This window comes from Sminthopsis crassicaudata, chromosome 1 (assembly GCF_048593235.1).
Source record: "Sminthopsis crassicaudata isolate SCR6 chromosome 1, ASM4859323v1, whole genome shotgun sequence".
Taxonomy (NCBI): Eukaryota; Metazoa; Chordata; class Mammalia; order Dasyuromorphia; family Dasyuridae; genus Sminthopsis; species Sminthopsis crassicaudata.
In genome coordinates, this window is record NC_133617.1 from 747,507,462 (window position 1) to 747,531,204 (window position 23,743).

General features: G+C 37.8%; 1 protein-coding gene across 3 annotated transcripts in view; it reads right to left on the reverse strand.

Annotated features, from left to right (window-relative positions):
• Positions 1 to 23,743, reverse strand: part of CACNA2D3 (calcium voltage-gated channel auxiliary subunit alpha2delta 3) — a 1,031,774-nt gene that overhangs the window by 547,385 nt on the left and 460,646 nt on the right. For all 3 annotated transcript variants that reach the window (XM_074284452.1, XM_074284451.1, XM_074284453.1), the window contains exons 7-8: positions 15,097 to 15,157; positions 14,848 to 14,998 (exon numbers count right to left, since the gene is read on the reverse strand). In XM_074284452.1, the coding sequence (XP_074140553.1) occupies positions 14,848 to 14,998; positions 15,097 to 15,157 (212 nt within the window). The remainder of the gene's footprint in view (positions 1 to 14,847; positions 14,999 to 15,096; positions 15,158 to 23,743) is intronic.

The following is a 23,743-nucleotide window of genomic DNA, read 5'->3' on the forward strand; positions in this document are numbered from 1 at the left end:
TAAGAAACTCCTATGTTCTATTTTTCATGTGAAAATGACACACAATTTTAAACTTCTTTCAAATTAAAGAAATCCAGAGTATAAAGAACTTGTAATAAAATACTGTTTGGATATGTCTTTGTTCTAATGTGAATTTGACAGTCATACCCAGTGCCTCAAATCTTTTTTTTTTCTTTTTTTCAGCCAGAAGAGAATGTTAAGTTTTATCATCACAAAGGCACACAGTTTTTTTTTTTTATATATATATATATATATATATATATTTTATAATATTATCCCTTGTATTCATTTTTCCAATTTACCCCCCCTCCCTCTATTCCCTCCCCCCGACGACAGGCAATACCATACATTTTACATGTGTTACAATATAGTCTAGGTACAATACATGTGTGCGAATATCACTTTCTTGTTGCACAATAAACATTAGATTCCGAAGGTACATGCAACCTGGGCAGACAGATATTAGTGCTAACAATTTTCATTCCCCTCCCAGTGTTTCTTCTCTGGGTGCAGCTACCTCTGTCCATCATTGATCAACTGGAAGTGAGTTGGATCTTCTTTATGTTGAAGATTTCCACTTCCATCAGAATACATCCTCATACAGCATTGTTGTTGAAGTGTACAGTGATCTTCTGGTTCTGCTCATTTCACTCAGCATCAGCTGATTTAAGTCTCTCCAGGCCTCTCTATATTCCTCCTGCTGGTCATTTCTTACCGAGCAATAATATTCCATAACCTTCATATACCACAATTTACCCAACCATTCTCCAACTGATGGACATCCATTCATCCTCCAGTTTCTAGCTACAACAAAAAGAGCTGCCACAAACATTTTGGCACATATATGTCTCTTTCCGCTCTTTAGTATTTCTTTGGGATATAATCCCAGTAGTAGCGCTGCTGGGTCAAAGGGTATGCACAGTTTGATAACTTTTTGGGCATAATTCCAGATTGCTCTCCAGAATGGCTGGATTCTTTCACAACTCCACCAGCAATGTATTAGTGTCCCAGTTTCCCCACATCCCCTCCAACATTTGTCATTATTTGTTCCTGTCATCTTAGCCAATCTGACAGGTGTGTAGTGGTATCTCAGAGTGGTCTTAATTTGCATTTCTCTGATCAGTAGTGATTTGGAACACTCTTTCATGTGAGTGGATATAGTTTCAATTTCTTCCTCTGAGAATTGTCTGTTCATATCCTTTGACCATTTATCAATTGGAGAATGGTTCGGTTTCTTATAAATTATGGGTCAGTTCTCTATATATTTTGGAAATGAGACCTTTGTCAGAACCTTTGTTTTTAAAAATATTTTCCCAATTTGTTATTTCCCTTCTAATCTTGTTTGCATTAGTATTATTTGTACAGAAACTTTTTAGTTTGATGTAATCAAAATCTTCTATTTTGTGATCAATAATGATCTCTAGTTCTCCTCTGGTCATAAATTCCTTCCTCCTCCACAAGTCTGAGAGGTAGATTATCCTCTGTTCCTCCAATCTATTTATTATCTCCCTCTTTATGCCTAAATCATGGACCCATTTTGATCTTATCTTGGTATATGGTGTTAAGTGTGGATCCATATCTAATTTCTGCCATACTAATTTCCAGTTTTCCCAACAGTTTTTTCCAAATAATGAATTTTTATCCCTAATGTTGGAATCTTTGGGTTTGTCAAAGATTAGATTGCTATAGATGTACCCTTTTTTGTCCTTTGTATCTAATCTGTTCCACTGATCTACCGGTCTATTTTGTAGCCAATACCAAATGGTTTTGGTGACTGCTGCTATATAATATAGCTTTAGATCAGGTACACTTAGACCACCTTCCTCTGAGTTTTTTTTCATTAGTTCCCTTGCAATTCTTGACCTTTTATTCTTCCATATGAATTTTGTTGTTATTTTTTCTAGGTCATTAAAATAGTTTCTTGGGAGTCTGATTGGTATAGCACTAAATAAATAGATTAGTTTGGGGAGTATTGTCATCTTTATTATATTCGCTCGGCCTATCCAAGAGCACTGAATGTCTTTCCAATTATTTAAATCTGATTTTATTTTTGTGGCAAGTGTTTTGTAATTTTTCTCATATAATTCCTGACTTTTCTTTGGTAGATGGATTCCCAAATATTTTATACTCTCAACATTTGTTTGGAATGGAATTTCTCTTTGTATCTCTTGCTGTTGCATTTTGTTAGTGATATATAAAAATGCCGAGGATTTATGTGGATTTATTTTGTATCCTGCCACTTTGCTGAAATTTTGAATTATTTCTAGTAGCTTTTTAGCAGAGTCTTTGGGGTTCTCTAAGTATACCATCATGTCATCTGCAAAAAGTGATAGTTTGATTTCCTCATTTCCTACTCTAATTCCTTGAATCTCTTTCTCGGCTCTTATTGCCGAGGCTAGCGTTTCTAGTACTATATTGAATAGTAATGGTGATAGTGGGCAACCTTGTTTCACTCCTGATCTTACAGGGAAAGGTTGCAGTTTATTTCTATTGCATATTATGCTTACTGACGGTCTTAAATATATACTCCTGATTATTCTAAGGAATAATCCATTTATTCCTATACTCTCAAGAGTTTTTAGTAGGAATGGATGTTGGATTTTGTCAAATGCTTTTTCTGCATCTATTGAGATGATCATATGGTTCTTATTAATTTGATTATTAATATGGTCAATTATATTAATAGTTTTCCTAATATTAAACCAGCCCTGCATTCCTGGAATAAATCCTACTTGATCATAGTGTATTATCTTGGAGATGATTTTCTGAAGTCTTTTTGCTAATATCTTATTTAAGATTTTAGCATCAATATTCATTAAGGAGATTGGTCTATAATTTTCTTTCTCAGTTTTCGATCTACCAGGTTTAGGTATCAGTACCATGTCTGTGTCATAAAAGGAGTTTGGTAGGACTCCTTCATCCCCTATTTTTTCGAATAATTTATATAACATTGGGGCTAATTGTTCTTTAAATGTTTGGTAGAATTCACATGTGAATCCATCTGGCCCTGGGGATTTTTTCCTGGGGAGTTGATTAATAGCTTGTTCTATTTCTTTTTCTGAAATGGGACTATTTAAGCAATTTATCTCCTCCTCTGTTAATCTAGGGAGCTTATATTTTTGGAGAAAGTCATCCATTTCACTTAAGTTATCAAATTTATTGGCATAAAGTTGGGCAAAGTAACTCCTTATTATTTCTCTAATTTCCTCTTCATTGGTGGAAAGATCCCCCTTTTCATTTGTAAGACTATCAATTTGATTTTCCTCTTTCTTTTTTTTGATCAAATTTACCAAAGGTTTATCTATTTTATTGGCTTTTTCATAAAACCAACTCTTGGTTTTATTTATTAATTCAATAGTTTTTTTACTTTCAATTTTATTGATTTCTCCTTTTAATTTTTGTATTTCGAGTTTAATTTTTGGTTGGGGGTTTATAATTTGGTCTTTTTCTAGCCTTTTAAGTTGTAAGCCCAATTCGTTAATCTTCTCTTTCTCAATTTTCTTCAAATAAGCCTCTAAAGATATAAAATTTCCCCTTATTACTGCTTTAGCTGCATCCCAAAGATTTTGATATGATGTCTCATCATTATCATTATCTTGGGTGAAATTGTTAATTGTTTCTATAATTTGCTCTTTCACCCAGTCATTCTTTAAGATGAGATTATTCAGTTTCCAATTACTTTTTGGTCTATTTACCCCTAACTTTTTACTGAATGTAGCTTTTATTGCATTGTGATCTGAGAAGAAGGCATTTATTATTTCTGCCTTCCTACATTTAATTTTGAGATCTTTATGTCCTAATATATGGTCAATTTTTGTATAGGATCCATGAACTGCTGAGAAGAAAGTATATTCCTTCCTATTGCCATTCAGTTTTCTCCAAAGGTCTATCATACCTAGTTTTTCTAATGTTCTATTTACTTTTTTAATTTCTTTCTTGTTTGTTTTGTGGTTTGATTTGTCTAAATCTGAGAGTGCAAGGTTGAGATCTCCCACTATTATAGTTTTACTGTCTATTTCTTCTTGCAGTTCTCTTAACTTTTCCTTTAGAAAGTTAGATGCTATACCACTTGGTGCATATATGTTTAGTATTGATATGGCTTCATTATTTATGCTACCTTTCAGCAGGATATAGTTTCCTTCCTTATCTTTTTTAACGAGATCTACTTCTGCTTTTGCTTGATCTGAGATAAGGATAGCTACCCCTGCTTTTTTGGCTTTACCTGAAGCATAATAAGCTCTGTTCCAACCTTTTACCTTTACTCTGTATGTATCTCCCTGCTTTAAGTGTGTTTCCTGTAGACAACATATTGTAGGGTTCTGCTTTTTGATCCAATCTGCTATCCGTCTCCGTTTGATGGGATCGTTCATCCCATTTACATTTACAGTTAAAATTACTAATTCTGTATTTCCTGCCATCGTATTATCCCCAGATTATACTTTTTTCCCTTGACCCCCCTGATCCCCCTCCCCGATATTTAATTTACAGACCCCCCTTGTGACGCGCAACCCTCCTCTCTTTTTTTTTTTTTTTTTTTTTTTTTAGGATCCCTCCCCCCTCCCTCCAAGTCCCTTCACTTATTCTCCTTTTCCTTTCCCCTTTTCCTCTCCCCCCTTTTAATGAGGTGAGAGAAAATTCTCTGAAAAACAAATATGTTAATTATTTACTCTTTGAGCCTCTTCTGATGAGAGTAAGATTCACACAATGATTCTCCCCCTCACTAAGTTCCCTCAGATATGGTGTATTTTCTATGTCTCTTCCTGGGATGTAGTTTCCCTCTTTTTATCACTCCTTCTCGTTTTTCTGAACCGACCTCCTTCCCTTTACCACACCCCCCTTTTTTTCTTTTATATCAGTAAAATCAAATTATCCTTGAGTATTTTTTATATACCCACAACAAAGTTACAGTTCTCAAGGGTTCTGTGTACCTTTTTCTGTTTCTCTTCAGTCTTGTGGATGTAGATCAAATTTTTTGTTTAAGTCTGGTTTTTTTCTTAGAAACATATAGAATTCCTCTGTTTCATTGAATGACCATCTTCTTCCATGGAAAAAGATGCTAAACTTAGCTGGGTAGTTCATTCTTGGTTGCAGTCCTTGATCTTTTGCCTTTCGGAATATCAGGTTCCAGGCCCTTCTATCTTTTAATGTGGAGGCAGCCAGATCTTGGGTGACCCTTATTGTGGCACCTTGGTATTTAAATTGTTTTTTTCTAGCTGCTTGCAGGATTTTCTCCTTTGTGTGGTAATTCTGCAGCTTAGCCACAATATTCCGTGGTGTTCTTTTTTTAGGGTCTATTTCAGAAGGAGTTCGATGAATTCTTTCCACATCTACTTTCCCTTCTGTTTTTATTATCTCTGGACAGTTCTCTTTGATAATTTCCTGTAAAATAGAATCTAGGCTCTTTTTTTGGTCATAGTTTTCTGGAAGTCCAATAATCCGCAGATTATCTCTCCTAGATCTATTTTCCAGGTCTATAGATTTTCCCAGTAAGTATTTGACGTTGTTCTCCAGCTTCTCATTTTTTTTGTTTTGTTTGACTGATTCTTGGGTTCTCTGTGAATCATTCATTTCTATTTGTTCCATCCTGACTTTTAAGGAGTTATTTTCTTCTTTCACAGTTTTTAGTTCTTTTTGTAAATGCCCAATTTCGTTTTTAAATGAATTATTTTGCTCTATTGAGTTTTTTTCCATTTCCCTAATTTTTTTTTTTGAGAATTATTTTCTTTTTCCAATTCAGAAATTCTATTTTCTTGAGACTTTTTTATCTTTTCCAATTCAGAAATCCTACTTTCCTGTGTTTTTTTAACCTTTTCTAATTCACTAATTTTGTTTCCCTGCATCTCCTGTGAATTCTTTATTTTTTCCAACTCCAATTTCAGGACATTATTATTCTCTAACATAACTTCCCTTTCTTTTCCCCATTTTTCTTCGATCTCCCTCAATTTCTTAAGAGCTTCTTCTAGGAGAGAGTTATGTGATGGGGGGCAGGAATCGTTCCCCTTTAGGTTGTTATCTGATTCTCTGCTGTCAACTTCCTCGGGGTTGGACACCCGCTCTTTCTCTGTATAGAAGGAATCTATGGTTTTTCTAGCTTTTTTGTTCATACTTAAAAAAAATCTTTTGGGGTCTGTCTCTGGGGTAGGAAATTATTTACTTCTTTACCAGCTTCCTCCCAGACGGGATGGATGCAGTGGCCCCTGCGCCCGCGCTAAGAGAGAGCTCTGGGAGAGAGTTCCCCACCCCCTCCCTGGAAGCGCCTCAGAGGTGATTAGCACTGCTGTGCTTCGAGGGCGTAGAATAGTGAAGACTGCAGGAAGCCCAGGCTATGTGTCCGGGTGGGGAGTGGGTGTCTGCAGCAGGTGACGTAAGAAGCCCCTGCGCTCAAACTGGAAGTGTCTGCCAGAAACCGCGGTCCCTAGTTCAAAGGTTCCACTTCTCTGGGACTTCCTGGAGCTGAGTTCCACTCCCTCCAGCTAAGCTAGGCCGTGTGTGTTGCCTTGGGCCGTATCCACCCACTTGTCAGTCTCTTAACTATTCTCAGGTGGTAGCTGAGGCCACACCCCCTGGTGCCGAGTCTGCCGAGTCACCCCCAGGGTGGGGGAGGGGGAGGGGAAATCTAATCTGAGTTTTAAAATATTTTGGCTTTCTCTTCTGAACTGCTAAATAATTAGCAGAGAAGAGCTAACAGCCTGTGCCAGATTCCTTTACCTCAGTGGCTTCTCTGATCCCAGAGCCCTTCCCAGCGCAATGGGCGCAGTGTGCCCCTACCCCACCGTCTGTGCTGGTCTTTCTTATTCCTCCCCTGAGAACTGACCTTTCCTGTTGAAACTCCAGATTCTCTTCAGCTGGTAAGTCGTGCTTCCAGTCCTTGTGGTATCTATCAGTCCTGAGCTAATTTTGAGACTTAATTTATCTAATTGGTTGTGAGGGAGTGAGGACGTTCACTGAGTCGTGTGTTTCCTCTCCGCCATCTTGGCTCCGCCCCGGCACACAGTTCTTAATAAGACTTTGGAGTAGGTTGGATCATTAACACAGAAGCTTCATGTGCCATAAAGATCCAGAGGAGAGGACAATTTTTCCTGCCATTTTTAATATGCTTCGCTTTACAAATATTGAAAATCTGAACCTTGAATATACAGACACATTTTCAATCCGTTTTAAAATTTCAAAATTCCTAAAGTGTTCATGATATGAAATGATCTGATCTTTCTAAAAAAATAATGTATGACATGTAGAGTTCCATTATATTAAAAATCAAGTGACTTGTTCAAGGTCACATGAATCTAGCTTCTCTATCTTCAGATTCAGGTCTGTTGTCTGGAATTCTCTCCTTGTCTCCGTCTCTTATTTTCTCTGGTGTCCTTCAAGACTCAGCTGGAATATCATCGTCTCCAGGAAGCCTTTTCCCAGTTTTACTTCTCTCTTCATTTCCCATAGGATCCAGTGCCTTACCTCTGAGATCATCTCTCATTTCCCTTTGAATATATTTTGCATCTTCCTAATTATTTTTCTATCATTCCTCCATAAGTTAAATAAGATACTTAAGGTCAGTATTGATACTTTCACCTGCTTGTGCATCTCCCAGTGATTAGTGCACTCCTAGCTTCTAGTAGAAGTGTAATAATAATGATTATAAGGAGCTAAATGACCCCTTTGCAATTCACTTTTTTTTTCTTTAAAGAAGTCTGCTCTTCACTAGCATTTTCACCAAGAAAAAGGTTGAGAGAGCAAGAAGACTGTATCTTCCCATTCTCTTGGGATCATGGCTAGCACTTATATGACAAAGATTAATTTAATTACATAGGCTAAAGAGGCTTTCGTTCTACCGGAACGGGACCCAGAGCAGCCTTTAGCAGGAGCACAAAATGTCAGGATGTGATCTTGTTTTAAGGACATTCAGATCTTAATTTCACTGGGGCAGAAATGGGGGAAGAGGTGGAATAATAAGTGAGAACAGAGCAGACAAAAGGAAGCATCTAAGCATTTTAGAGACCATGAAAGCCACAAGAAATGTTGCCAGTTAGGATACTCCCCTTTTAAGGTTTTGGGGAAGTCTGTGATATTTTAATGTGATTTCCACATAAATCTATCTCACTCCCAGTCTTGACCACACAGTAGAAAAATGGAATTTAATATGCATAGGAAAAAATCTCTCCAATGAATAGCTCAAATTGCTATTATAATTACTGAAATAATTACAGGGTTACTTTTATTTACAAATACTATGATGTAAATAACTATTTGTGACATTTATTTTTACTGTTATTTTTTTCCACCCAAAAAAATTTCCAGTGTAATTAGACTTTCCTTCTGAGACTTCTGAGACTTCCAAGGTCCTAGAAAGAGATGTGTATAGTATATAAACTTTCATATATACATAAATATACTGCATATATATAGTAAGGCATGATGTAGTATATCATATAAGATAATATCCTCGTATGACATTTTGCATTATCCTATATTTTAGGGTATCATCTGTGAAGAACGAGTTAGCACCCTGGATACCTTAGAATCAGCTGGAGTCAGGATAAGCAAAAGTCCTTGGCCTTTATTCTTGGTCTTTAGGGGTAGAAATGAAGAGAATGATCTTTGCAACCTCTCCTCTCCTCTTCTATTGCCAAAGTGACTCTGGCTTGTCTTACTCCACCCCCTAATCCTTCCCACAATTCTCTGTATACACCAAACAATTGGGCCAGCACAGAATAGTGGGAAGGGCTATTTTCCAATCATACTCTAATAGAGTATTGTCCAATCAGTAATTAGCCTCAAGTGCTCGATAGTCTGACCTCAGTGCATTAACTCAGAGTTTTGGCCCTTTACAATCATCATCCTAAATATGATATGATATGACACAATATGATAAGTTGATAAGTTATAAGATGATAAGATATACACCACCAAAGTCTGCTCTTAGACTTAAGAAGACCTGCATTCAAATCCTCTCATAATATTTACTAAATTTATAGACAAATTACCAGAACTCTCAATGTTCTAGACTACCTTCTAAGGTACTAAATCCTAAATTTCGGATCTGCATCAGGGGAAGGGATTTTCTACATGATTCCGCAATGTGATACAATTTTAGATGGAGATACACCCCCAGGTATATATGAACATGTCAACTCATTTGTCTCCATCTCTTCCCTGACCTCTCTGCACCTTAATTGACTGGCCCTGCAGAATGCAATGCAACGTGAGTCCCAATACCATCCCTTAGGAACATGGAACAATGACTAGAGAGTAGGAAGGACCCTAAAGCATGAATGACCCTTAGGTGGCTGAACAACTGCTATTTCTGAAGGTTTGCCAAATACCACGTGGACATGTTCTCATTTGAACCTCACAACATCCTCCAGAGGCACAATTCACATGGTCTCAAATTTGCAGATGAAGAGGTTTATTATTAGGGTACACAAACCTTGGGAGATCAGTGACTTTCTAAATCCCAGACTTCCAAACTTTAGCTCCAGGATCTGGCCAAGGTCACAAAGGATGTCCTTGGCAAATCAGGGACTTCAACTAAGGCTGCACTGGGGATTTTATCTGAGGCCCTGGGCCTGCAAACTTAGCACAGTGCTCACCTTTCTCGGTCCCTAACAGTTCTTCAAGGGAGGGAACAAAAACATTTAATTTGCTTCTTGCCTATCTTATGATTAGACAATTCCATTATTAGACATGGGCTGCATGTGGCTATTTAAATAGCTTAATAATTAGGCTTTACATATTTGTACATCTTAATGAACTTAGATTATTTGAATAGATTGGATTTGATAGTGGGTCAATAAACCTCTCCCAATAAAGACTTCCCAATGTAATTAGGCTTTCCTTCATTTAAGCCTGTGATTCTTCAGTAATAATTAATTAAAGATTAATAAGAAAGATATTCTCAATTTAATGACCTCTTATCTTTAGAAAGTAGAGTAAATGTTTTAAGGCACTGAGGAACCAATCAGGCGGCATTTGCATATTCCAGCTGAGATTATCCAGCTAAAATAACTTTCCTTGTTTGCAAATACTGAGTTTTAGCTCATTAAAGTTTGCCACCAAAGTTCCTCATGAACTACAATTTGATAGCATGGGCCATTTTGGGTTAATGATTGTCTCAGAGGACTCTACTGGATCCTTACTTTTCAGTTCTTTAAAGTTGTAAAGATGGTGGACATGGACATGACATCCTTGCTATTTACCATATTTTTAGAGGCCAAATGAACATATGTCATTAAACTTTTTTTTTTTTTTAATACTACCCTCTTCAGTGAGCTTTCTATCTTATTTTTTTCTTGCTTTTGTTACATGGGATGGTACTTTGGGAAGGCTAAGAATAGATAAATTGAGAAACATTAAAAAAATTAAAAAAAACAGAGGCCCAAAAGAAGGAATGAAGAAGAAAGAAAGGAAGGAAGGAAGGAAGGAAGGAAGGAAGGAAGGAAGGAAGGAAGGAAGGAAGGAAGGAAGGAAGGAAGGAAGGAAGGAAGGAAGGAAGGAAGGAAGGAAGGAAGGAAGGAAGGAAGGAAGAAATGAGAAAGAAGGAAGGAAGGAAGGAAGAGAAGAGAAGAAATGAGGGAGGGAGAAGGGAAAGTTTATGTCACTTCTAAGTAAACCCACATTTTGTCCCATAGCTTAAATAGAATGCCTCATGGTCTCTGGCAGAGTCCCAGAATGCCAGACTTCCAAAGGACTTTCAAGTTCAGGTAATCCCAACCATACATGAATAAGATTTCCCTTCTCTAACCCCCCCCCCCCCAAGGACCCATTTAGTCTCCGTAAGAAAAATTCTATAGAAGAAGAAGCTGTGACTTTCCCGTGCAAAGCTTACTATTCTGGCACAGTTCTCATTCTTAGGAAGTGTTCCCTAAAGAGTCTTTTTTTTTTTCAAAAAAATAAAACAACAACCCTCATCTGTTATTTCTTCATCCATGGTGCCTTGTGGAGTCAAGCAGAAAAAAAGCATTAGATTTAGTTAAAAATGAAGAAAGGATTCAGTGCAGCAAGTAAAGCACTGGATTGAGGAGCAAATGATTTAGCCCGCCCAGTGGGATGTTGGGAAAGTTGCTCACTCTCTCCCAGTTTTGAGCAGTTGCCCCATCTGTGAAAGGAGGGGCTTAGACTAATATCTTCTGAGATCACTTTCAGCTGGAAATCAATGCTTCTATGAAGTTTTATTTGACTTCCACAGATTTTCAAAAATAGAAAAGTATCTAATGTAATCCTGCCATTTGTCTTCTCTTCTACAGAATAAATTCCTCAGAAATTTCCCTTACGAAGTCTTTCATTTTTCTTTTTTTTGGAAAATAAGATGCTGATTAAGGCAAATTAAGATTCTATTCATTGTTCTGCTTTAGTTAAAGCCAGAGTGCTGCCAGATCATTGGAGATCCCCATCACTGCTGGGGCAATTTAAAACTTCCTGATCGTAGTGATCTGTTTACTGAATCTCTCAGCTCACATTCTTCTAGATGGCTGATCTCTCAAAATCTGACAATAATATTATTTCTATTTCTCACTCCGTAGACATCTTTATTGACTATTAGGCCAACCAATAGCTGATTTGGTACCCTTCAGCAGGTATCATTCAGGGTTTTTTTTTTTTTTCCTTTCAACAGAATTGCAGGAGTTCTCACCTATCTGGGAGAGTCATCGCATCAGTACTTGAAAGACTGGACGTTGCCCCTTACTCCCATCAAGTACTTAGCTTAGAGTGTTCAGCAATCTTTTCTCATTTGGGCGCCATTTTCCCACTCTTCACCCATAGACACAGAGTGATAATAATCTCTGATAGCAGGTAGCCTTTGCCCTTTTCTTTTCACACTGGAACTTTTTTTCCATTTTTAGTAAAACAATGCTTTGCTCTCCTGAATACCCTTTCTGTCCTGTCCCTGAGCCCTTTTTCTTTGTTTCTATCAGTGAAACTAAAGTGGGTTCTGGGCATAGATAGTAATCACAGTAATAGTGGCAAAAATACAAAGATTAAAGACTCTTTCTAGGGCACTGAAGAATTGTCTTGCTTTCCCCACTGGCTGGAGGTGAGATCTTCCATCCTTTGATAGTCCTGTTGCAAGGAACTTTCCTGAAGACGTGCTGTAACCATCACCTCCAGAAGAACTATGAAGGCCAGAAAGCTAATGAATCAGGCAGCCGATCCTCTACCTGGACCCAAGGTTTTGTTCTCAATATCATCCTGAGTACCTTTCTGTCTTTGCCTTCTGCTTGAGAATGCAATAAAATAGAAAATGATTTCCATCGATTCTTCTCCATGCAGAGTTCAGTGCGAGGACAAGCTTGTGTTAAGTTCATTTCTGTACCTTCCTTTGTTCCACCCTCTCCTTCCCTGTATCACTCTCTGTATCTGTCTCTTACTGTCTGTCTGTCTCTCTCTTTCTCTCCCTCTGTCTCTTGTCTGTCTCTCCATCTGTCTGTCTCTATCTATTTGTCTGTCTGTCTGTCTCTTTCTCTCTGTGTGTGTCTGTCAGTCTGTTTCTTCCTCTGTCTCTCTGTCTGTCTGCCTATCCATTTGACAATCTGTCTCTCTCTCTGTCTCTGTCTGTCAGTCTGTCTCTGTCTCTCTGTCTCTGTCTGTCTCTCTCTCTGTCTCTGCCTGTCTGTCTGGTCTCTCTCCCTCTGTCATTCTGTCACTCTATTTTTGTCTATCTATCTGTAAGTCTGTTAGTCTCTCTCTGTGTGTGTCTCTGTCTCTCCCTCTGTCTGTCTCTCTATATCTGTCTGTCACTGTCTGCATCTCCATCTGTCTCTCTGTTTGTCTATCCACTTGTTTAGTCTGTTAGTCTCTCTCTCTCTCTCTCTCTCTCTCTCTCTCTCTCTCTCTGTCTTTGTCTCTCTCTGTCAGTCTGTATAGTTCTATTTGGCTCTCCTTTTGTCTCTGTCTATCCATTTGTCATCTGTCTCTCTCTCCCTCTGTCTGTTTGACTCTGTTTACCCATCTGTCTGTCTGTCTCTCTCCCTCTGTCACTCTGATTGTCTCTGTCTATTCATCTGTCAGTCTGTTAATCTGTCTCTATCTTTCTCTCTTTCTCTACCTCTGTCTATGTCTATCAGTCTATATGTTTATGTCTATTTGTCTCTCTTCCTCTGTTACCCTGTCTGTCTCTTTCTGTCTATCCATCTGTCAATTTGTTAGTCCATTTGTCTCTCTCTGTTTTTTCATCATTCCTTCCCTCCTGAGGGGACCAATGTAAGCCTAAAATAATAGTACATTGGGGCAGGTAGGTGGTGCAGTGGATAGGGCACCAGCCCTGAAGTCAAGAGGACCTGAGTTCAAATGTGATCTCAGCCACTTAATACTTCCTAGCTGTGTGACTCTGGGCAAGTCACTTAACCTCTAATTTCCTCAGCAAAAAAAATAAATAAATAAAAATAAAAGAATAAGTACATTGTGGCTTCTCTGATCCTGATTCTACGCATCAAAAAGTCAATTTTCTCTTAGGATTTTTCATTTGGATGTTTGCCTAGATAAAGGTTGACCAGGGTGATCACTCCACTGCTTAAGTGAAAATGGAAAGGCATTCAGAAACAAAGGATCATAAACTTGCAACTTGAATTTTTGAATAAATAATATGGGAGATACAACTTCAATTATATGAGGAGGAAAATGGAGTAAAGGATGTGGCTAGAAAACGAAACTTCAGTAGCATATTCAAATTAAAAATGTTGTCAGATGATAAGTAATCAAAACTCTATAATACTTATTATGTTTCAGCATCATGCTAAGTGCTTTCCAATGATCTCATTTGATCCTCACAACAACCTTGGGATGTAGGTAATATTGTTACCCTCATTTTAGAGAGGGAAACTGAGGCAAACTAAGTTGAAATAATTTGCCTAGGGTCACATAGCTAGCAGGAATCTAAATCAAGTATTCCTGACTCTAAACCCACTGTACATTTAGGGTCAGGGTTAGCCACCATGCTGCCTTGTAACAATGAATTCAATATTGAATAACCAATAATTAACTAAATATATAGAGTATAGAGATCAAGGGATATTTTTTTTTTCTCATATTCTTCTAGATGTAAAAACCTATCATAGGTTGGGCAGCAAGATAGCACAGTGGATAGAGTTTTAAGCCTAGAGTTAGGAAGACTTATCTTCCTGTGTTTGCATCTAGTTTCAGATATGTTCCAGTTCTGTGAGTGTTCTCTCACTTAATCCTGTTTGCCTCAGTTTCCTCATTTGTAAAATGAGCCAGAGAAGAAAATAACAAAGCATTCATTTTTTTTTGCCAGGAAAATCCCAAATAGAATTATGAAGAATCAGGTAGGACTACAATGACTGAACAACAACAACCACAGATTAGGAAGTGGTATCATTCCCTAAAGGTCAACTTAGATCTGTTGTCATAGAAGGTTACATTTCATTTATTCATTCATTTTTTATCAATTGTTAACTATGTATTTATTATATTTCAAACTGTGCATTGTAAATATAGAAACAAAAACAAAATGACTTCTAACCTGAAGAATTCTATATAGTAGAGGATGGAGAATGGTTTGGGGAGAAGATAGGGCTAGTGTGGATAGCAAGAATATTTATACAGCCTAGTAACTACCCAAAAAGTCCAACATACTTTCCAGAAGACTAGAAACTAAAAGAAGCAGGAGGTATCTCATGCAGGAAGTGACCCTTGAGTTGAACTTTGAACAAAGCTAATCCCAACTGACTGACAAAAAAGCTTGTTTCTTCTAGCAGTGGAGGATGGTCAGCCCCAATCCAATAGACCCCAGTTTCTAGATTCTACATCCACGTGAGAACTACCAAAGCTCAGTCCATGATATCAGAAGATAGGAAATAAACATGAAATGCAGAACTAAAGTAAAACAGAGGGACTCACAGCAATGATGTTGAAGAAGTCATCATCTCCCAGGGTATCCAAAATTGAAGATACCGTTTGTTTGGCAATGGTCAAGCGGAGCCCCTTCATGCTCCCGCTCACATCCACTAAAATAACAACATCTTTTGGAGAAGTGGCAGCTTGGATATACCTAGATCAAAAGGCAACATTTGAAAATAAAAAATTACTCCTAAAAGTTCCCATTTTGCTTTCCTTCAATAAATTTCAGTGGTTGACTTTATTGCCTACCATTTTCGGTTTCTGCAGTCAAAAGCAATGACTCCATTCTCATCTGGTTCCCATTTAATACCTATAAGAAAGATTGGGTTATAAGAAAACAGGAAAGTTCAAGTGTTCGTAAGTAGCATTCAGAGCCCGTCCAGCTTTGCTGATTGAGCAGATATGCTTAAAACTTTGCATGCAAAGACTAAGAGTTTTTGCTCGTCACACAGAGATATCCAGCTCTGGAAAAGCACTTGAAGGAAATCTCCCTCCAGGAAACATAATCATCAGCTCAGCTGCTCCAAAGCCCAACTGGCGAGTGAAGCCCTCTCCAGTCCTGCTCTGTCCATCAAGTGAGAGGCAGACTTGAGCCTCTCCATTGGCCTAATGAGACAGTTCGCCAAATTAATTTCCCCATTGCCCATGCTCTAGCTTTCCCAGAAGCCAACGATTGTCAGGACTGATGGCATCACTCATGGGTTTGGTGTCAGACATCTTGCCCCAGATCGCTTGAGCCCGATGAGGTAATGTCTCCAGCTTGAAGGTCAGAGGGAATACAATCCCAGGTCTGCAGCACTGAGCATCCACAAGCCTCTCCCCCAACTCCGATGCTGTTTTTTAAATCAAGATATTTTTGGCCTTGCCTTCTGTGTTAAGATCAAATAAAACGGCTCCATACATCAAGGAGAAAGAATCAAGTGGTTTGGGAGACCCAGGACAACTGCTCAAATTCCCTCTCTGACACTTATGACCTGGGTGACCTTGGAGAAGTAACTAATTTCACCAAGACTTGGTTTCCCATAAAGGAGGTACATCAAGTGTCATTGAGATGGCTTTCATCCCCATAATCCTTTGGTGATAAGAAATTGGAATTTTCCTTTATAAAAGAACTCTGGGTACATGCCTCCAAGAATAGGCACATGGGTACCTCTATCATTAAACAAATAAATGTGGATGCCACAATAAGAGAATTTGAGCATTGGAATAGAATGGCCATCAACACCGATCCACATATCAAAGGAAGACATGTCAGTGACACAGGATGCCAGGATCTTGTGCCCAAATCCCAGCTTAGCTAGTAACTGCTACCCAACTTTAGGTAAATTTGTTCATCTTGATAGCCTGATAATTCTCTAAACCAGTAGTGTCAAACTCAAGTCAAACCCAAATAGAACCTAGAGGTCACCAAACCATACATACGGATCCCTGCAACTCACATACTGATTGTTTCAAAGCACATATTAGCATTATCTATGGTCTACAGCATGCTTATTTATTTCATTATAGGTGGCCCAATTGAATTTTAGTCTGGTTCAGCCCACTCACTGTGTTGTTCAGACCTCAGCCTGAGAGAACCAAATGAAAATCAGCTCTTAGCAGGGCTGCACATTTAGACAAGCTTTGAGGTTCCCGATCTCATGCTTTTAAAGAAATCTGAAATGATTTAAATGGCTTAAGTCACATCCAGGCAGAGTTAAATGCAGAGGAAAGTTTCTTTAAATAAACTCATCTCTGAACATTAAAACAGGGGAGAGAATGATTTCTAATTTGATCTTTTCTTTATCATTACATTTTATTGACTATTGATGTTAGAGTGACACATACAGCTTTACATAGAGAAGGGAGGTAGCTCAAAGAAATTAAAAGCAAAAGGATATAAAAAATCTGAAAACTCATATATTGGAACTCTTTGACAACTGGAGATAAGTGAGAAAGTGATGGTAAAGGGCTACTGAATGCAAAATTGAGAGGAAACTAGGATTAAAAAATAAGACCCCAGATGTGGAGGCGAGGAGGCTGAAGGCCAAGGTGAAAGATCTAAAAAGAGTACTTCCTAGCTTTATGATCATAAGCAACTGATTTAAGCCTCCTCTCCCCTCAGTTTGTTCATCTGTAAAATAGAAATAACAGTAATGACAAAACTCACTTTTTTTTTTATTTAGGGGCAGTAATAAGGTATGTGCTTGTCCCAGAAAGATAAAATCCTTCAGGTTTAAAAGAAATAGGATCTTTGTTCACATGATAAAATATATTTTTAATAATTTGTACATTTTTTGAATAATCCGGTTTTCTTTTTCTAGAAAGACCTCTTTGTTTTTGCTTAAATTGTTCCTCATCCCTGATATCCCTCAAAGAAAATGTTATTCCACCTCACTTTTGCCTCATGCAATTGTTGGTCCCTCCTTTCAATAGTCATCTGAGGTGCTCTTTTATTCAAGAGGCTATTCCTGGATCCCCCAGTTATTGATGACCTCATACCCCCAAACTTTAAGTTCCTTGAGGGTAGATCTGTTTGACTTTTGTCTTTGTGGAGAGGCAGATTGTCCAGTGAACAAAGAGCTGACCTTGATTTCCAAAAGATTTAGATTCAGGCTCCATCTCTGATATATTGGCCTGTGACCCTCCCCAATACTTTAGGACTAAAGGTGACAGAAAATATATTTTTCTACATTAGTGGATGGATTTCCCCTACCTGGAAGCTTCCCATATTAAGGATATTCAAGGTTCAGTCCCTATCTTTTCAGCACTTTGTACATAGTAAATGATTAATAAATACATATTGAATTAAATAGAGAATGAATACTTGTAATCACATTTGTTTTCTTTTTTGCTCAAACGATTTTCAAAGTCCTCACTAACTTGAGTAACCTATTTTCACCTCTTACTTAACGTTATTTTTAAGGATTCAGCTGCCTTCTTTCATAAGATCATAGATTTAATGCTAGAAAAACTTTAAAAATATCGATTCTCTCATTTTACTGGCGAATAAATTGAGGAACAATGAAATGAATGACTTGAGCAGTATTATACAGCTAGTACATGTCCAAAGTGAGGTTAAAGCTCAGATCTTGGTGAACCCCAATTCAGTGCTTTTTCTACTATGTCCACCGGCTGCCACAGAGTGCTTGAAGCTGATATAAATGGATAACATCCAACTATAGACAGTGCACAAAGGAATCATCATGTTCTCATGTGTCCCCTTTACTACTCCCCTCTATTCTCACTTTTCAATGGCACAATTTGTTTTGTCTGCCTTTCAGTCTAATCCTCTTGTTGTATGCTGGGTCACGTTGCTCATTTGATTTGTTATTTGCTCACCTTTGTATGTTAGGAAGAGGTTATGTAATTTGGTAACCATAAAGATCAAAACCAGTCTGACCAAATGGACCTGTTTCCTTTTTTAATTGGGTCACTAACAGTCGATTGAAATCAAGGAAACATTTTAGATATCATTAAATTAGATTGACATAGACCAATGGACAAAATCTTCTCTGTGATAATGGTAAGAAAGCTACAGTGATGTGAGGCAGAAAATATTAGAATTAAGGAAACTCTGGAGCCACTAAAATGATCAAAGAGAGTAATCTTTAATGCATTAATTTGGAACAGTGAAATAATTCTGAAGTCAGAGGACCTGGGTTCAAATCTCTCCTGATACCTGTGTAATCAAAGGCAAGTGACTAAATATTCCTGGGCCTCGGTTTCTTGAGTTCTAAATGGAAGGATAAAGTAGGTGGCCTATGTGGCCAGACTTAGAGTTATGACTTCATAATGTCTACTTGGTAGGATATCTCCAGAGAATGTCCAAGCATTTGTACTTGACCCTATTGTGTATAATTAATATTTCCATCAATTACATGGTCAAAAATGTAGATAGTATACTGACAAAAAAGCAGTTAAGCAAGCTGGGAAAGACAGCTAACCTGTGACAGACTCAAGTTTCAAAACAATCTTAACAGGCTAGAAAGTCGGGATGAAATTAATGATTAAGTGCAATAATGAGCAGTGCAAAGTTTTACACTTTGGTTCAAAAAATCATCTTCAAGAAAATAAGATGAAATTCAGCAACAATTAATCCAGCAAAGAACTAGGAGCTTTAGTGGATTGCAAGTTCAGATTGTCAACCCTTTCTTTATGGCAGCCTAAAGAGTTGAGGTTTTTATCTATGGAAGTTGGAGAAAGAGCAGATTTAAAGAAACACAATTGTCGCCTTCCAATATTTCAAAATTGGGCTTACAGATAGGATTTAGACTTCTTAGGTTTAGCTCCAGGAGTGGGAAGAAGCAACACTGAGTAGAAGTGGCACAGATTCAGATTTAGATGCAATATCAAGAGTTTTCTAATAATGAAAACTGATCAAACATAGATTGAGGGGCCTAAAGGCATTAGAGGGATTTTTGGTCCCCAACGGGTTGCCAACAAGGTTTGGATTCCACTTTTGGAGCATGTTTTAGAGCAGGTAGCTGTTGATGGAGAAGATCAATCACTGTGATCAGCACTATACTAAATGGGCCAGATGGTCTCTATAGTCCTTGTTAATTCTGAGTTTCTAAGATTCTCAGTTCATTTGTCAATTTACAAGGGATAATAAAATAAAATTAGGAAATCAGAAAAAATAAGATAAGCTGGGAATAATTATGAATAATAACAATGGCTACAGCCATGTGGACATTTTGATATCACTCATTTGTTTACAGAAGATCTTAGGTAAGTCATTTCTCAGTCACTTTGACGCTATCCACTCCATGCAGAGGATGAAGAAGAAAACTTAACGAAAAGCAAAATGATGGGTAAATAGCAATGAGTCCAGTCTTGACTCCAAAGAAATTCTCTTAATACCTATATTTTCCCAATACAACCTATCCTGGATTTGTATAGTGATGGGAGATGATGGACACATTGTTTGTTGTATTATTTATGCACATGATTTATAGACTATGCAATAAACTCTGGAGGGAGACGAATGCAGATGTGCAGTTTTAGATATTCTGTGAGCTGCCAAATCTGGCTGCTACATGATAGTTAAGACAAATAGGACAAACTCAGAAACAGGCAAGTTGTCAGCAAGACCAAAAGGCCAATGGTCTATAATTGTGTCTACCATAGATTTTATAGTATGTTTATCCCTGAATCTAATTTTTCATGTAGGTTGATACTTATTGATTTAAGAAAAAATTATAATTATCTACTATACGTAAGGGTGTTAGGCAGTGGGAAATGTGTGTATGTATGTGGGGGTATACACGTTTGAGTAAGGCACAGGGCCTGTGCTCAGAGAGTTCATAATCCCTAAAAATACCCAATGGCTCATGACCCATATATTTCTCTAAAGGGTGCCATATTGTAGGAAGGTTAGGACTAACCTATCTTGAAGATACAATTCTACAGGCTTCCATTCAGCTAGGAAAGAATAGGGCATTTCTTCACTTTCCCTAAAGCTGCCTGTTTTATCCTCCATGAAAATCTTCACCTTCACTTGTCCGTCCTTTCTTTTATCAACCTCTTGAAAGAATATGCTCGATTATAAATGAATAAGTTACAACAGAGACACTATGAAAATGATGGACTGGAGTTTGGGGAAATCATTTTCCTGGGGCTTGACCTGTTGAGTGGGCAGAGGAGCGTAACTCGGCCATCAGTCACCACCGGTCTGTCACTGAGAGTGAGCCAGGAAGGAAGCTGGGTGACAACATGAATACAAATGGTGACTGAATTTGGGATATGGCCTTGATTCATCAAAATCAAAGTGGCTTTTATAGGGTTTCAATGCTAAGGAGTCTCTTGGCTTCTAGATTATCACCTTTCTTGCTACTGATGACTCTTAGCTAACTTTCTCCTTTCTTGTAATGTATGCACATCATACAAAGGATGATGGAAGAAAATAATTTTACTAGGATCCTCCAATGTTTTCTCAACATTTCTGGAACACCCATTTGGCAACTGAAAGTTCATTAGCAAAACCTGATGGCAGAACCTCAATTTCAAGTTTAAGTTCTGAAAATGACTTGCTCTGGGACTACTGAAAAAGGACAAACTCAGAAACAGGCAAGTTGCCAGCAAGACCAAAAGGCCAATGGTCTATAATTGTGTCTACCATAGAATTTATATTATGTTTATCCCTGAATCTAATTTTTCATGTAGGTTGATACTTATTGATTTAAGAAAAAAATTATAATTATCTACTATATGTAAGGATGTTAGGCAGTGGGAAATGTGTGTATGTATGTGGGGGTATACACTGATTCTGGAAATGCTTTAAAAAATTAAGGTAATAATTAAAGTCCATCAAGCACACTTTGTTTCCCATCACCATGCTTTTATCCTAGTTGTCCTACAGGTTCCTCCATTCTTTGTTACATTCAGAATCTATCTTGTATGCACCTAGTGACTTACATGTTATATCCCTGATTAAAATGTAAGCTCTTTAAAGGTAGGGATCATTTTGATTTTTTTTTATTCACTGTACTTAGCACAGTGTCTGGCTCAGACTGCTTAATGAATGCCCATTGATTGACTGATTCATTTTCCTCTCCAATGAAATATAAGTAAATCTTGGGGTCTAAAGTCTCTTCCAGTTCTCAGATTCTATAATCACAAGAGAATCCCCCACCTTTCAGAGTGAAAAGGTACCAGAATCAGCACTTTCTTTACTGGGGGTTGTACAGGTATCCCTTAGTGTGATGTTCTGTTGTGTCTAAATTATGATCATTCTCTGGGGGCAGATCTCTTAGGGAGCTTCTGGAGCCAGTCTTAGTTTTAGTTCCAGTTTAATAATCCCAAAATGCAGCCAGGAGTTAAAGTCCTTTACTGTCTCTTTCCAAATCTTCCCTCCAAGTTCTGAATTGTGTCCTTCAAAGTCTTGAATCTTTTCCTGTCAAAATGTCTCCAGCCAGCTTCAGTCTCTAGCTCCCCCTGAATCCAAAGCCTCCAGCCAGCATGAAGGTAGCCGTGCGAATGAATCAGACTCTGCCTCCAAGAGTGTGGGATTATGGGTTTCCCAGAATTCAATCCTAGATGTGAATCTCCTGGAAGTCCATGAGCAGGCTTTTCCTTTAGACTTGTGAATCTGTTGGACTTGCAAATCTACTGAATCCTTGCTCTGAATCTTCCCAAACTTCCCTGAAGTTCTCCTGGAAAGTCTTCTCCTTGACCCAATACAGACTGACTCCCCCACTCAATGTTGGCTCCTTATATCCTCCCAGAGAATGGGCTTGTGGGAACTCCTTACAAAACCAATGAGCAAGCTCCTTTAAAGGTATAAACTCCTTTAAAGGTTTGAACTCCTTTAAAGGTGTGAACTCTGAGCTAGAAAATTGTTAAGTACCGATTTAGCACCTAGTAACAATCCTAACACCTTAGTAACATCAGCAGAGAGGAAAGCAGTCACTATTTGTGTGGAAGTGATGACAGAAGCCTTTTGCAACATGAACTGAAAGGACCACGATAAATTTCAAGATGGTACCCAAATTCCAGTGGCACACTTATTTTTTTTTCTAAATAAGATATAGGCCAGCCTGGAAGAAGACTCAGAAGTTATGAAGCCCTTTGCCCTCAGGTTACAGCTGAAGAAACTGAATGACCAGCCCAAGATGATAATAGTCTCATCAAATCAAATCTAGGAGGAACCTTACAGGTCACATAGTATAAACATATTACAGATGAGGAAACTGAGGCCCAGAGAAGACAAACAACTTGCTTTAATAATGGGTTAAATGGGACAGCAAGATGGTACAGTAGTTAGAGCACTAGCCCTGGAGTCAGGAGGATCTGAGTTCAAAGCCAGATTCACTCACTTGACTTTTACCAACTGGGTATGTCACTTAAGCTCAATTGGCTTGTCAAAAATAGTCTAAGGAAATGGAGGAAATTCCTATCACTTGGACAATGGATCAATTAAGTGTTATATGTATTCCGTCATTATTCCATCATATTATTATTTATGGGAAATGATGAGCAGGATGCTCTTAGAGAGAGAAAAAAAGAACTCAAGGAAAATGAAATATACTGTATACAAAATAACAATGTTCTGGGATGACTTGCTGCAAACGATTTTAATATTCTCAGTAGTAAAATCAACCATGACTACTCTGACAAAAAGTCCTCTTCATCCCAAGAGAAGGAACCAATACAGATCAAAGCATTCTCTCATTCTCTCTCTTATCTTTCTCTTTTTTTTAACTTAATTTTTTGAGATTTTAAAAAATTTTCATTAGGGCCAGAAATCTATGTGTTTTTGTTTGTTTGTTTGTTTGTTTTTGTTTTTGTTTTTTTGTTTTTTTTTTGTTTTTTTTTTTTTTTTCTCACAACTTGACTTTTAAGGAAATCTTTAAGGTTTCTTAATTGTGGGTAGGGATATGAAAGAGAATAAAAATAATAAAAATAGAATAAAAGGTAATATCAATGTGCCAGTTTTCCTAGTCAATCTACAGCTGGCAGCATGGTTTAATGACCACTTCTCTTTGAATTTGATATCACTACTCTAAGGTTTTCCAAGTGCTTTCCATGGGTTATTTCACATGTCCTTCATCATAACAGTAATAGCTTACAGCTATTATTTTCTCCTTTAGAGATGAGGTCACTAGAGCTCTGAGAATTTAAGTGATGTGCTTAGTCACACATCTAATAATGGTCTGAGGCAGGATTCCCACCCATGCTACAAACCTAGGCCGGATCTCTTAAGCCATATCACTTCTCACAGAGTAGAATGATAAAGCAGGGATTCAAATCCAGATCCTCTCACTTCAAATGCAAGTCTCCTTCACACGCCAGTAGGCTCCAGTGAAAAGTCTCACCAGTAAAAAGTTTCATCTTCTATGAGGGTTTTTGTTCCTGCCTTTCTGAAGTTCCAGTAACCAGAGCTTCTGCTGGCACATCCAGCTAGGACAGATCGGGC